This window comes from Mastigoproctus giganteus, chromosome 4 (genome assembly GCF_048544385.1).
Source record: "Mastigoproctus giganteus isolate SK-2022 chromosome 4, ASM4854438v1, whole genome shotgun sequence".
Classification (NCBI taxonomy): Eukaryota; Metazoa; Arthropoda; class Arachnida; order Uropygi; family Thelyphonidae; genus Mastigoproctus; species Mastigoproctus giganteus.
The window spans coordinates 17,197,919-17,213,685 of NC_143578.1; the positions used below are offsets into that span (position 1 = coordinate 17,197,919).

The 15,767-nt window shown below is 35.0% G+C and overlaps 1 protein-coding gene across 1 annotated transcript in view; it reads left to right on the forward strand.

The window, feature by feature from the left end:
• The window catches only part of Tbc1d8-9 (TBC1 domain family member 8/9), a 303,090-nt gene that overhangs the window by 186,945 nt on the left and 100,378 nt on the right, over positions 1 to 15,767 (forward strand). Inside the window, exons 16-17 of the mRNA XM_090371383.1 lie at positions 555 to 744; positions 5,815 to 5,961. Coding sequence (XP_090227509.1) covers positions 555 to 744; positions 5,815 to 5,961 — 337 coding nt within the window. The remainder of the gene's footprint in view (positions 1 to 554; positions 745 to 5,814; positions 5,962 to 15,767) is intronic.

Genomic DNA, 15,767 nt, shown 5'->3' on the forward strand with positions numbered 1-15,767 from the left:
ATAGCCTTTAGAAATTCAAGTCCAGCCTCAAATTTTTCCTGACTTCCTAACTTTTAATCCAGTCTCAGTATTAGGAAACTGTAGGTTCTAATACTGCAAATGGTATTCAGTTATAACTAGCCTTTTGTGTTCAGGATTATCATAAAAAATCTTATTTTTATTCTGGAATGTATAAGTGAACATGCTCATGCATCTATATAAACAGCTGTATATCACATGTATAATGCCACTCTAAGTATCAGGATAACTTAGTACTTTTTATACATATACTCATTGGAAAAGTTTGCCTTTGACTATTCCTAATATTCACTGTATATATGCATGTATTTGTATAATTCCTTTGCTTAATCATATTAACTGAAAATTAGGGTATGCAGTTCATTTACAAAGTTTGTTTGAAAAATCTAAAGCATTATTGCTTGTTTATGAACAATTTGTATATACAAATAAAAGGCAAAAATAGTTGCATGAGAATTACTGTTAAAGTGAGTTCTTGGGTGAATACAATATTTTCAGATAGATTTAAGGTTATTATATTAGTGTTCTTGTTATAGTTGGAAAACAATCCAGGTCTCTATCGATGGTTAGTAGATCAGAGTCTTGGAAAACCGAGCATGGCAGCTGATGAAATCGAGCGAGATCTCCATCGATCACTACCTGAACATCCTGCTTTCCAATCTCCACTTGGTATTGATGCTTTGCGTCGGGTTCTTACTGCATATGCCTGGAAAAATCCAAGCATAGGTGAACATGAAATTATTCCTTATTTGATAATTGATTATAGCTTTCATTATAAATCCTGAATTTCAGTGTTGGTAGTTTTTGTTAATAATTTTCTCCTTAAGAAATGTGGAAAATTTTTTCTCAGAAAATAAAAACTGAAGTTGAGCAAAGCCCATTGAAATGAATGAGAACTGATATTAATAAAATGTGGCTAATTTATTACATATACTTTGATTTGTGGATGAAGTTGGAACTTCCTGCAAATCTTGGCCATTCTGTTTCTGTCAATAAGTGACAGCTATGGAGTTACGCCAGTTTTGTTATAGTATCTTTGTGTCTACCAGTTGCCATCACTGCCTTTGTTAATAAGTTGACAATTCCTGCCTTATGTAAATTATATTACTGTTGTCTTCTTTGGTCATTAAATGTTATGAAGAAAAACCATTAATTAATACAGATTGCATAATTTGGGAGTTTCCCTAAGTTATTTATAACTTAACATCAAAGGGAGTGGGTTGGCCTTAAGCTATTTATTACTTAATGCTAATCCCCCCCCCCCCCCTTGACTGTATCCTGTACATCTACAGATAATTCAGCAAAAAAGGCAGAAAGTAGCACAAGGTATGTAGCTGTGATTCACAAGAGAACTGCCGTCAGTGGTTCTCTCCCAAGCATTCTCACTGCTTTGAGCTTTTTGCTCTACTGCTCTTGTTTGAAGCATGATTTTAGTCTAAATTTAATTTAAAAATACCATGCTAACTAAGAGATAAAAGTAATAATGCCACACTATTTCTAGATTATGTGCTGGCAGTATGTACTATGCTATTATGTTTCTATTGACTTTCTATATGCTTAGCTAATATAAAAATAAGCTAATTCACATGATAGAACCTTTTAAATGTTTATTTACTGTAAAGGCACTGCAATTAACTACTATGACATACCATACTACAATTTACTAGTTACAAGATACGATATTCATACCAAAATTATGACAAAATTATTCATACCAAAATAAAGGGGTGGTTGAGGGGGATGAAGACAGAGAGTAGTAATCAATGGACACTGCTCATCGTGGACTAATGTTATTAGTGGAGTCCCTCAGGGTTCAGTGTTGGGTCCATTATTGTTTTCTGTATTTATAAATAATATTGATGATGGTATATCAAGCTTAATATCCTTGATGATACAAAAGTTTGCAGGGGTTTGCAGATGATGCAAAGGTTGGCAGGGTTGTTAAGGACACTAGTGATGCTATGCTGCTGTAACAGGATCTGAAAGATGGGCAGATGGGCTGAGAGGTGGCAAATGAAGTTTAACATTGACAAATGTAAAGTACTACATATGGGAAACAGCAACCCCAGGGCAACGTATCAACTTTGTGGTACTACACTGACAGTGGTAGAGAATGAAAAGGACCTGGGGGTAATTGTGCAGGCAGATATGAAGTTCTCTGAGCAGTGCAGACGAGCTGCAAGAGTAGCTCGTCTGTCAACTACCACAATGACAGATGGAAGCTTGTTCCAGCAATCAACTACCTGCTGACTAAAAGAAAATTTCCACACATCTGTTCTTCAACTGACTTTCCTCAATTTGAATTTATGCCCCCCTCAGATGTGGAATCTGTGCAAGAGGAAGAATCTCATCAGCGTTGAGCTTGCTCAAACCATTCAAGGCCTTAATAAACCTCAATCAGATCACCAACCAGGTGCCTCATCTCCACACTCAGTCTCCAGAATAGTAGAGTAATACTCTAGAAAAAGCAAAAGAATTCCTTGTTTATAAAGAGAATTGCACCCTGCTGCTTTTAAAGTTTTACTTTTCAATTATGCATTCTAATTTACAGATAATCATATTCTTTAAATATGATCTAAAGAAATTTATTGATGAGTTATTTTAATTTTTTAATAGCTAATGTTGGACTTTCTCCCTGGCAGTCCACTATAGGTTATAAATATTTTGATGGCAAATACATTATTACACTGTTATTGTTATTTTGGCTAATATTTTACCAAAACTGTTTCAGAGAAGAATTAAAGATTAATATCAAAGCAATTACAAAAACCTTTCCCACAACTCCCTTTGCTGCTAGCTAAGGTGTCAGCAGGATGGACTGGGTAATAAAATATGAAAATGCAATTTGATAATTTTTTACATGTATGACTATCATCCTTTAAAAAAATTACAAGTATTGCACAGAATAAAATTTCAAAATAACAATAACTCTAGTGTACCTGTGGTGAATATTTTGCCAAAACTGTAATGAAACTGTTGTTCAACAGTTTTATAATGGGACTGTTGAAAAAATAATAGAAATACATATACACATCATACCATTTTGAAAATTGGTAGGAAAATTTTACTGCAAATTGTTTTTTTTTCTCAATTTTACTGTTAAATAAAGCCTATTGCAAAAGAAATCTGGTGTAAAGCTTGTTTAATTTTTGAGTTATTCAAGTACCTGTGATGTGAATATCTTGCCAAAACTGTAATGAAACTGTTGCTTAACAGTTTCCTAGCCGTATTGATGAGCAACAGTTCCACTACAGAATTCTAAGAAAATAATGGAAATTTTAAAAATTGGTCAGAAAATTTTTTTGAGAATTTTACTGCAATTTCCCTCACCCCTTTAATTTTATTGCTGAATGAAACCTATTCTAGCAAGACTGAAATTTTGTCTTCAGGATCAGGACACACTAAATATTGAAGGTTTTAAAATCGAACAAGTCAATAAATTCAAATATTTGGGATCAATCTTACAAAGTGATGGATCATCCCAAGCAGAGGTCAGTAAGAGAATTGCAGGGGCAGAAAGGCTATTGACATGTTAAATTCTGTTCTATGGAGCAGAACTATTCTAAATAAAGCAAAGAAACTTATATTTCAAATGATTGCACAAAGTCTTCTATTGTATGGAGCTGAAACCTGGACGTTGAATAGGCGGGGAAAAAACAAATTACTCTCCACAGAAATGGATTTTTGGATATGCTCAGCAAGGACTCCTAGAAGAGACAGAAAATGGAATGAAGACATAAGAAAAATGAAAGTGAAAAAGAATATAATTATAAAGAATAGAATTATAAAGCATTTAACATGGTATGGATATGTAAAACAGATGCAAGAAACCAGATATCCAAAGGCTATCCTGGAATGGATACCTCCTGGAAGAAGAAGAACAGGAAGACCTAGGATGACATGGATGGATGGAGTACAGGAGTGCATGACAGCCCGAGGTTTGACTGACCAAGATACCTTGAACCTCACTTTATGGTGGGAAAAAATTCCTACAAAAAAATAACTTCTAGGCTGAGGAAACCCATTATAAATGGAAGCACTACTCTTGAAGAAGAAGATTAAACCTATTGCAAAAAGAATCAAGTCAAAAGCTTTAGTCTTTGAGTTATTCAAGTTCAAAGAGCATTTTGAACATAGTGTTAATTGTAAAGCGACTCAGAACAGAGAGATTTAAGAAAATTATTATATAGATGGTATTTTTATATTTGTGTATTAAAAAATAATTTTATACAATGCACAGTATATCAAACTTAATTACAGTATTGTTAGAAAGTACAGCCAGTTCCCGCTTTGAGTTTCCTAGTTTAGGTATTTTTTTTTTTTTTTTTAACTATCAACAAAATCGAAAATATGAACGTTAATTGCAAAACATTTATGTTAAACCTTCATAAATACTGCATTCCAAATCACATATGTAGCTATACAATACAGTGCACCCCACTTTACGATATTAATCCGTTCCAGAGACACCATCGTATCATGAAAATATCGTAATGTGAACCCAATAACACATTGTTTTTTAGTTATTCATTCCAAGACCTCAGAAGTTGAAATTTTTGCTATATAACTAAACTATTTATCTCTCTAAAAGGTTATTTTTATAATGTAAATTGTATTAGTTACAATTCAAATCATTAAAATGCACTACACTTTCATCGTTATCGTATGTTCTGTTATAAGAATCGATTTTGAACGCCTTGTGATATTTTTCTAAAGCAAATTTCTGGAGGTCACAACCATAAAACAATAAAAACAATTTTGCAGTTTCCGGTTTATTGGGCTTTTTTGTTAGTGCAATCAATTATAAAGGGGTAGTAAACTCGATGTTATTGCATTTGTGAAAATACCAATAGCTGGAATTGTGAGGATTTTTATGTTATTATGGTAAAATGTGTTTCCTACAATCTTCAATCACATAAAAAACATAAATAAGTTTTTAAGCTTTGTAACTTGTTACTCTGCACAAATCGTGTTAGTTGCAATCTCGCTTCACGTATCGTGTTAGTTAGTTGCAATTTGTGCCTGCTGTTAAAAAATGCTTATGCATACTATCATGAAATTTATAAAGAGAAGAGAAGAGATTATCTTGGAAACAAATGCCTCTTGAAGTATTTCTGAAGAAGACGACTCCTTGTGCAATAAACCGAGTGCCAACCCAACAATGAGTGATCAACAAGTATACATATAGTCAATAATGATGAAGAATAAACATTCTTTAACATTTGTAAGTAATAAATAATTTCTTTAAATTATAATTTGCTTGATTTTTACAGGCTATGTTTTCATTTCTTTGGATAAATCAATCGTTGTTTAAACATAAACTAATTAGCTAACTAATTTCATTGTTGAGAATGTAACCCCTCTTTTTAACATTGTCTGTGGGAATAAATTCCAGCTTTACAAGTGCAGGCTAGGAATGAATTAACTCATAACATTGGGAACTACCTGTATAAGATAATTAAAATATTTTTCCTGTTATTTTCTCTCATTAAATTGTTTTTACACTAAACAATTTACTGGATAATCAATCTATTACCTGCATCACTATAAGTAAGACCCAGTTTGAAAATGAAAAAAATGGGGCTGCCAAAGGAAATTTCAAGTGAGAAAAATCATGATTAAGAGGTTATGTGATGAGCAGGGGATACCTTTACATATTTCAAATGTGTGTTTGATCATTTCAGACATTTATACTTTCTTACCTGTATTACAAGTGGATATTTAATCATTTCACACATTTACACTATCTTAATTTAAATTGCAGTTTTTCTCATCATAGTTCCTATTATTTCATAGGATACTGTCAAGCTATGAATATTGTAACATCAATATTGCTTCTCTATATGACTGAGGAAGAAGCTTTTTGGTTACTTGTAGCACTCTGTGAAAGACTTCTGCCAGATTATTATAATACCAGAGTAGTGGGAGCACTAGTGGATCAAGGTGTGTAGGTTGGAATTTATGTAAAGCAGTAATTTATATTTTGGGCAGTCCTATTATCTCTCTCTCTCTCTGTACTTAAACTTTCAATTTATAGATATACCACCACTAAGTGTTATATTATGCATGAATTAATGTCAAATATATTCATAATTAAAAGCCCTTATTTGATCTTATTTCTGTTGTAGGTATTATCATGCTATTTCTGTATGTGATTAAAAGTTAAATTTTTTGCTTTTTTGTTAAATTTAAAATGATGGTTAGGGTTTGCATAATTTATTACACTTTTTTCTTGATATATCTCATGCTCTGTGCACATTTGTTCACTAATCTTCTATTATATATATCCCTTCCATCAATTTTTGGCTTTTCATTCAGAAAACTTTCCTTGACAAAGAGCAATTTTTAGAAAATTATAAAAATACACACATGGGAAAATGAGGGGCCAAATTATACTCCAGGGGCTCATGATAAGTATGAGCATGGCACACCCAGGGTCCTGAGCTGGATATCATCATTCTTCTCTTTCTTGGTGATTCCCTTCTACTTCTGATTCTTGTTCTTTCTCTTTCAGAGTGACTCAGAAATTTTTTTAGCTGGTGCAGCAAAAGACTCGGGCTTCCTTGCACCATATGGCTAATAATAATAAAAATAAAATTATAATATAATCTATTAGTACAGATATATTACTCATAATTCATACTCCATCCACTCTAGCCTTGTGTGCCAAGTGGTTTAGTTGCTAAAGTCGACTAAGAAAAGTCGGTTAAGTGATATGCTAAAGTCGACTAAGAAAGTCGGTTAAGTGATATCTGCCATGGTTTATAGCAAGCTCCATATAGAATACAGTACTATAATTTCAAGAGACATTAAAATCAAATCTCTCCTTAATGACATCTAAAGTCTAAGGGAAAGTAACCAAAGATTTAGAAGGAAAATCACATTCTGTTAATTTCTTTTTACTCATTAACCAGACTAATCACTAACTGACTCAGCCACTTGGTCACTAGGTGACACCACTCCTTCCTCCCTATGACAGAGCTGGTAACCCAGGATGAAAGTACACTACCAGGAAAAAAGGAGCAGTCATGGCACACTTAAACTCAGATCAAGCAGATCTCTCTGATTCAGACTCTATAGACAGAAAACAAGATAACAATTGCATACCAGCACAAAAAAAAGACAAAAGACTGATACAAGCCAACTCCACAGTCCCACTTTCTTTATCTTGCATTCCCTGACAAAGCAGCTGATCAGTAACCTTTGCCCTTTGTTATACAAAGGTGCTTAGAAACTATAGTAGGAACACCTAAAATAGTTTGCAGATCGAAGTCAGGTCTGTTAGTTGAAATCTGCCATTACAGGCACTCAGAACTGTTGTTCAGTGCCACAGTATTTGGTGTGTGGTGGGGGGAGAATCCCAGTCAAAGTCACTTTTCAGCCGTAAACTATTTGAAATGGGTAATATGGAATGGGACTTAATAAACAGCAAAGAAGAACTTGTCCAAGAATTAAAAGACCAGAAAGTAATTCAGGCCAAAAGGATTTTTGTTAAAAGAGATGGTGTATTTGTTCCAACTAGGAACATAATCCTTATATTCAGTTCAACTCTCCCAAGCACTGTGAAAGTAGGTTATTCGATTTGTCATATAAAACCATACATTCCAAACCCGGTATGGTGTTTCAAGTGCCAGAAATTCGGTCATTCACAAAGAGTTTGCAGTGGAATAGTTATATGTACATCTTGTGGATCAAAGGAGCATTCACACAGTGAGTGCAGTCAACAACCTCTGCAATACCTCAACTGCAGGAAGAAGTGGATCCAGAAATATAAGTTGGAGCACAAAGTCATTTATCAAGAACCGAAAAAGCACACTCCTGTTTTACATATGCCGCCATGATTCAAAAATCATATGCTACTGCATCACTACAAATGGAAGTCTCAGTACTGCCAAACATCTCAATAGCAGACTGGGCCAGATCTCTCCTCTCACAACTGAAGTGGCAACAAGGACAGCAGACAAACCAACAAACAATAAATCAAACTCAAGTATTCCCCTCAGATACCTTCACTATGGCCTCCAAACAGAAACTAAGAACCCACACAGCAACGAATGCATGGATGTGGAAGAACAAACCCATGCAGAAGAATCAATTCTTGAATTGCATGCAAATGATGATATAGACACTGGCAGACCAGTATTTCAAAAAAAAAAAAAAAAAAAAAAAAAAAGTCAAAATCAGTGATAAATAGACAAACCTATGGAAACAAGTAAAAACAAACAAAACCAAATAATATGAACTATATTACAGTGAAACTGTAGAGGCCTTTGAGGTAATCTCAAAGACATTAAAGATCTTTTGGCCATATGTAACACAGCAAGCATCTGTCTGCAGGAAACTTATCTCACTCCTCGAGTAAAACTGTCACTTAAACATTATACTTTATGCAGACAGGCTCAGACAACTTCAGCAATTGCCCATGCCAGGGTAGCAATTTTAGTGAATTCCATCCAGATGTGTACAGATAACCTTCTTGGAGACTGTTACAGTGAGAATTGCGATGCGAATCATGCTAACTATAGTCTCGCTATATCTACCAAACTTTTCTTGTTCATATCAAGATATGGAATATCTCTAAATTCAACTTCCTCCTCCATTTTGCATTATGTATGATTTTGATGGACATCATTCTTTACGGGGATCTGAACAGCTGGATAAAAGAGGACAAATGATAGAAAAGCTTATTGATAATCTCTTGAATACAGGCACATATACTCACATTCACTTGCCTACAGGAGTAAGTTCAGCAGTTGATCTCACTATCTGCTCACCAGCTTTATACCCTACCATGGAATGGTCAACCATAAGTTTTTTTTTTTTTTTTTTTTATGAAAAACCCAAGCACAATAGGTATTAGAGCCTATAGCACTTAGTACCTTGCATGGATTGGAGGTTGAGAAGATGAAAGAAGATATTTGTTGACATTAGACTTGAACTTCTATAGATTGTCATTTTCAGGAAATACGTATGAAGGAAGTTTGTTCCAGAAAACGGAAGTAGAGATGAGTCATTAATTAACCTAACTGCCCTCTTTTGAAAGGAAGATAGAAACCTGAGAGATGTTTTGGGGGGTACCACTCCAGATGTGGGAACAGTATTCCATGGTAGGGCAGATTTTTGATTTGTACAGAACTTCAAAACAGCGATTTGCTGTTTGGAAGAAAAGTAACACCAAGAGCAAAAGAGAAAACCCAGTTTTTTAGACAGATGAAGCAATATTTGTAATGCTTATGACAAGAGAGAGATTAGAAGTCAAGGTAATCCCCAATAGAAATATATGATCTTGCCTAGAAATCGGAGTGTCATCGAAGAAAAGCATAGGAGCAAAAGAATCCTTTTTGCCAGATATCAGACAGGAATGAGTTTTAGAAAGATTGAAATCGACTAAGTTATCTTTGCCCCACTCAAGAAGTTGAAGCTGTTTGAGCAGGGCAAGGTTTCTCAAACTGGAAGGTGGAATGCAATGTGCTACCATCAGCAAAACTCTGGATAGGATTTCTAGTCAGTGGAAGAAGGTCATTAATATACATGAGGAAAAGAGTGGATGAAAGAACTGAACTTTGGGGAACACTAGCATTAGTGGAGAAGTTAGAAGACAGAGCACCATCACCAGCAGTAAGCAGTCGGAGAGAAAATTGGATACCCAATTACAAAAAACAGTTGACAAACCATAAGATGGAAGCTTATTCAGAAGACCTTTATGCCAAACACAGTCAAAAGCCTTTGAAATGTCAAGAGCAACTGCTTGAGTTTCACCAAACTTCCATTGAATTTGTCCATAGATGGGTAACATAAGCCAAAATATCACCAGTGGATCGACACTGACAGAATCCATACTGGCCATCATTGACCAGATGGAAGGTTTCTAGATAGCTTAAGAATTGGCATTTAATTGATTTCTCCATTACTTTAGAAATAGTAGAAGTAATCCTATGGGACAATAATTGGATAGAAGGGATTTGTCACCCTTTTTGGGAACTGGTTAGATATGGGCAAATTTCCAAGCAGAAGGAAAAACACTTTTGGAATAAGAAAATGAAAAAAGGTGACACAGAACAGGAGTAAGTTCAGGAGCACAGGTTTGAAAAAAAGTGGAGAAATACCATCAGGACCTGGAGCTTTCTTAGCATCAAGGTTCATCAAAATCCTTCTGACATCCTTTTGAGAGAAGACCATAGGAAGCATTGAATGCAGTGTACTGGGAATATTCGGTGGGGATTTACCAAGATCATCAGTACTTGAGTTGGAAGTAAAATAGGATGCTAGCAGGTCAGCTTTATCTTTGGCTGAAGGCAATAGAACCATCTGGTTTAGGCAGAGGTGGGAACAGAGATGGGCAAAAGTTGCGGCCAATAGCGTTGGCAAGAGACCAGAATGCTCTGCTACCATTTGGACAAGAGGCAAGTTTTCTGCTTTTAGTCTTTTCAAAATCTAGTTTGGACTGATTAATAACTGCTGTACTTGCTGTGAGTTTTGATGTAGGCAGAAAATTAACTTGGAAATTTGGAAACAAGCCAATTACAATATGCAACATTCTTCTCTGAATGGCCTTAGCACATTTATTGGAAAACCAAGGTTTAGATAAAGGACGAGATTTTAAGGTGGAGTGTGGAATAAAGGATTCCATCCCTACAAGAATAATTTCACTGACATGATCTGAGCGAATGTTGACATCAGAAGTTTTGAAACAGTAATCCAACCAAGGAAAAGAAGAAAAGAAATCTTGCAGATCATTCCATTTTGCATTCTTGTTAAACAGCACGAAGTGGAGAAAAGCCATGAGAGAATGGATCCATTGGAGAAAAGACCATTACCAAGTTGTGAGCTGAGTGCCTAGAGGACCACTCACCTCGACCACAGTACTCAGCAGGGTAGGACTTCTATAACAGCGATCACTTTTATAGGAGTCACATATTTTCCCCAGTTTTCTGGGGAAAAGATATGGGTTGTGCCATTTACCAAGGATATAGATAAAGCAGGTTAGGTTAGCAAAAAAAATACCAGTGCAGCAAAAGAAGCTATTCCGAAAACTAAAGTTAAAAATTGTATGCAGTACAAGTCTTGGTTGAATAATGACTGTTATATAGCAAAATAAGAGAAAAATAAAGCATGAAATCACTTTTGGAAGTTTTCCACAACTGAAAACCTCATCAAATATAAATAACAAGTGGTGAAGGCTTCTAATGGAGGCATGGCAAGAAAGCGCATGAGTTTACGTAGCATCAGCCAAAACAAAAAAAATGGATATCAGATGGAAAAAGTCAAAAAGAGTCTTGGATACAGTTTGCATCCTCAATAAAAAGACATACCAACATTCACCTTTTATGTAAGAAAAAAGGCAAATCACTGTAAAAACCTAGAAAACTTCAGATGAAGTGATCATAAAATGGAATAGACAAGACATTGCAGAGCCAGAACAGATTGCAAACATTCTGGGAAGTACCTTTGAAAAGATATCTGCCACAGCCTCATATTCTTCTTCTCCTTCTTGGTTCATAAGCAGCAAGCTGAAAAGAAAAATAAATAAATTTCAATGCTACTCTGACAGTGTCATATAACCAGCCTTTCACCTTAAGTGAGCTACCTATAGCACTAAATAAAGCAAACCAAGTGCAGAAGGTCCAGGTGGGATCTACTATCAGATGATCCAGCAGTTAGTGAAAATTTACTGCTCATTCTACTAACTTTTTACAATAAAATATTTTTGGAAGGAAAACTGCAGATGCTATAACAGACACTGGCTTTTCAAAAACCAGTTAAGAACCATTTGAATCAGGTTAACTACCATCCAATAGCTCTTTCCAGTTGCCTGCCCAAAATTTTAAAATGAATAATACGTGATCATCTAATATGGTTTTTAGAAACCCAAATACTTCTTAATCCAGATCAGCATGGTTTCAGGAAAGATAGGTCAATGCTGGACCTCATGGTAAGGGCAGAATCTAACATCTATGTTAGATTCTGCCTTTTTAAGGAATAGACATATAGTAAGTATATGCTTCGACATCAAAAGGGCCTTTGAAATGACTGGAAAAATGGAGTCTTATGTAATCTACATAACTTGAGACTTTGAGGCTGTCTTCCAACATTTATAAAGAATTTTTTATATCAGAGCACCTTCCAAATACATTATCATGTTCTATCCTGCATCTATATGCAACAAGGAGTTTCACGGGGCTCAATACTTAGTCCCATCTTATTAGCATTAGTAGAGGCATGTGATCCAAGAAAGGAAACTTATATAGCATCAGCCAAAAAAAAAAAAAAAAAACTTCCCTTTTCACTCATCCATTTTCTCTCCAACAGTTTGTCCAGTTCTTCCTTGAATTTATTTAAGCTATCAACTTCCAGAACAGCAACACTTATTTTCAAACAGAACAAACCAGATAGCATGAGAAATAACAGGCTCTGCAGAGAGAGTCAAAGTTTACTGATGTACAAGTTAGTGCAAATGCATCATTTTAGTGGGCAGCAACCTGCTAAAGTAGATAAAAATTGACATCATTTAAGTATATCTCATATTGTGAATGCCTTCGCAACAAGTTGCCATGATATTGCACTACCTCGAATAAGTAACGCTTCACCAGTGGAGAAGACTATTGTTACTTATTCTTGAAGGATTGCAACACCAGAGTATCTGCCTACCCACCGTTGAGAAGCCAATAAGCTTTGAAACGGTGTTGTCTGGGTGGTGGTATCTGCTGAGAATAAGTAACAATAGTCTTCTCCATTGGTTAGCATTACTTATTTGAGAGATAGATAATTCGAGAGGATTTTCTTTCAAGCTGCTGACACCCACTCTGCAAGTTTTTATGCTGGCACCTTCTTTATCTTACCTGAAAGGTGTCAACAGAATGTTTTTGGATAACCTGCACTCATGTTCATTCCTGAAATAGTCTTTAAATGGTTTGTTGACTGAAACATTGAGGGGTTGCAGTTGGCTAGTCATGCCACCAGAAATAGCAACCAAGTCACTACACTTCCAGCTTATACTTTAACTGTTCAGATAAATGTCTACAAAATGTATCAAGAACTAGGTGGGTTACATAGAGCACTCAGACATCAATTTCAGGCAGCTTTTAGCCAGTCGCCCATCAGCTCAGAATTTTTTTTTTCCCTTTTTTTTTTTTTTTTTTTTTTTTCCAATAGCATCTTTGGGAAGATCTCATTCTTTGGTATCGTTTTGCTGTTTAAAATTATATATGGTGGCAGCTATTGGCAGTTATGTATAGCATCAAAGTGATATGCTACTTTTTGTAACCATTCTAATGATCTTGATTTCTTTAGCACCTTTAGCATTGACAATATAAATTTTGAGGCATAATAAAGAATATTCTGGTTTCGTCAGCATTTCCTATTTGACTAAAGTCATAGTTTCGATTTCTCCTTGATTGAATTATGTGTTGTTGAAAGTTAGCAGGAAGTTTTTGACAAATCAATGTTCAACACCGTAACAATAGTCCTACACGATGCATGAATCAGTTTCACTAGCTTCTCATTGCTTTGAAATTCATCTATTCCAAGGGATTTAGCAATATTTATTCTGCCTTCAGTTACATTGCTTGGGAATTTAAGAGGCAATCCTTTTGTATGTATCTCGGTTACAGAACATAATACAGCTTCATCTATTTGTGGGTATCTTCCTTTTTTACGTCCTGTAAAGCACTTGATTGTTATCATTTCTCCAGCAACAAATATTTGCCTCACTAATATCAAATTTATCCCTTACTGCTTTATCTAAGTGCTTTTCTGTATACACAAGTTTTTGTTTCAGTGCGTCATCATTGTGAAATCTTTTTGAAAATACAGTCGAACTTCCCTATAACGAATTCGATAAATCCAGCGAAACAATTCGTTATAGAGAAATTTCGTTATACAGAGAATATCTTTTTTATTAGAAATTATCGAATTAGAAAAATGAAAACGAATCTACATTTATTTTTAATGTATTTTATTTCAAAAACATACTTATTTAAATTACGTTTACACAATTTTCGCCGGAAGTATCGCAAATTAAAAAAAAAAAAAATCTGTAATTTTCGTTTGCACAGTACAATTAAAAAATTGTCTTATTTTCCAAGAAAACCTCACATTTGTTCAGAGCATTAAAAACATTATCAGGAACATTTTCACAAAACTGTAGACCCATACGAACTGGCACCTCCATAGCCAGGTGGGAAGGAGCAGCAGTGCGTAGCACACACTTCTTGATTAGACCGGGGTTCGAGACCGTCACCACCAAATATGGAAGATGCGGAAATGTCAGGGAATGACCACCGCATATCCCGGAGCAATATGGCCTTAGTTGCTAATGCTCCTAAAAAAAACCAACCAACAAGAAACCAACCCATACGAACTGTTAATCAAGCGTTAATCATTTCTTTGCGAGTTGGCTTTTCTACGGGTTGTTCTGATGCGTCATCGTTAATTTCTTCGTGATCATGGTCGCATTAACACTGTTCAGCAGTATTTCATCTTCATTTTGATGTTCTGCTTTGATCTACATAAACATAACTATCCAGTGTTATTTCATTTTCGATGTTTCCGGACGATTCTAATAATGTCCAAAAGTTTTTCAGTTGTGAAAGGGGCAGTTCATCTAATTCGTCCAGTCGTTGTTTGGCTTCTGTGTTCAATGCAAATCCCGCTTTCGAAAAACAATTTTGAATAGTATATTCAGTGACATTGTTTGTCCAAACTTTTGCCAGTTCAGAGATGCAATCTCTAAGGTTAATTGTAACCTCCAAGTTTCTATTTTCTGATAACGCATTGACAATCCTCATTATTATTCTCTTTCGATAAGGAAATTTAAAATTTTTAATAATGCCTTGGTCCATTGACTGGAGTTTTGACATTACGTTTGGTGGTAAAAACAACTTCGCACTTTTAAGTTTGGCAGAAATACTGGCAGGATGTGCCGGACAGTTGTCAGTTACCAACACGATTTTCCTTTTTTCTTTTGTTATACGCTTGTCTAGTTTTAATATCCATTCTTCAAAAATATCACTTGTCATCCATGCTTTTTATTAAAAGGTGTAGAATTTTGTGCCTCTAAAACATCTTGGGTTTTTTGATATTCCGATGACTAAAAGTCTTAATTTTTTATTTCCTGTCATATTTGCTCCAACTAGCACAGTGATTCTTTCTTTCCTTTGTTTTCCGCCAAAACATTTATTATCCTTAAAAGCAAGTGTTCTATTCGGTAAACATTTAAAGAATAAACCCATTTCGTCAGCATTAAAAACATCCTTATGCTCATATTCTTCCAGAATCTTCTTTAAGGTATTGTTCCTCCAACTGTTGCAATCTTCTTCGCTTACATTAACACTTTCTCCACAAATAACCTTTTCCACAATTCTGTGACGCTTCTTAAATTTATCTAGCCACCCAGTGCTCGCATTAAATTCTGTATGTTCAAAGGACTGTGCAAATTTCAGAGCTTGTTGCTTAATTATTAGGCCCGATATTGGGATATTCTTTTCACGTATCATTTGCACCCATTTTAGAACAGCTTTATCAACACCTTCGTATATACACAACTTAATTCGCTTCTTGTCTGCTCCTCCTTCAATTGCATTTAAAATTGATTCTCGATTTTTTTAAAATCGTAGATAAACTGCTTGCAGATATGCCATATTTCTCTGCAACATCTTTTTTCTTAAAACCCTGGTAAATACCATAACAATCTTTGCGCTTTATCATTAATACTTAAACACTTTCTCTTCGACATTGTTTTCGCAATTGTA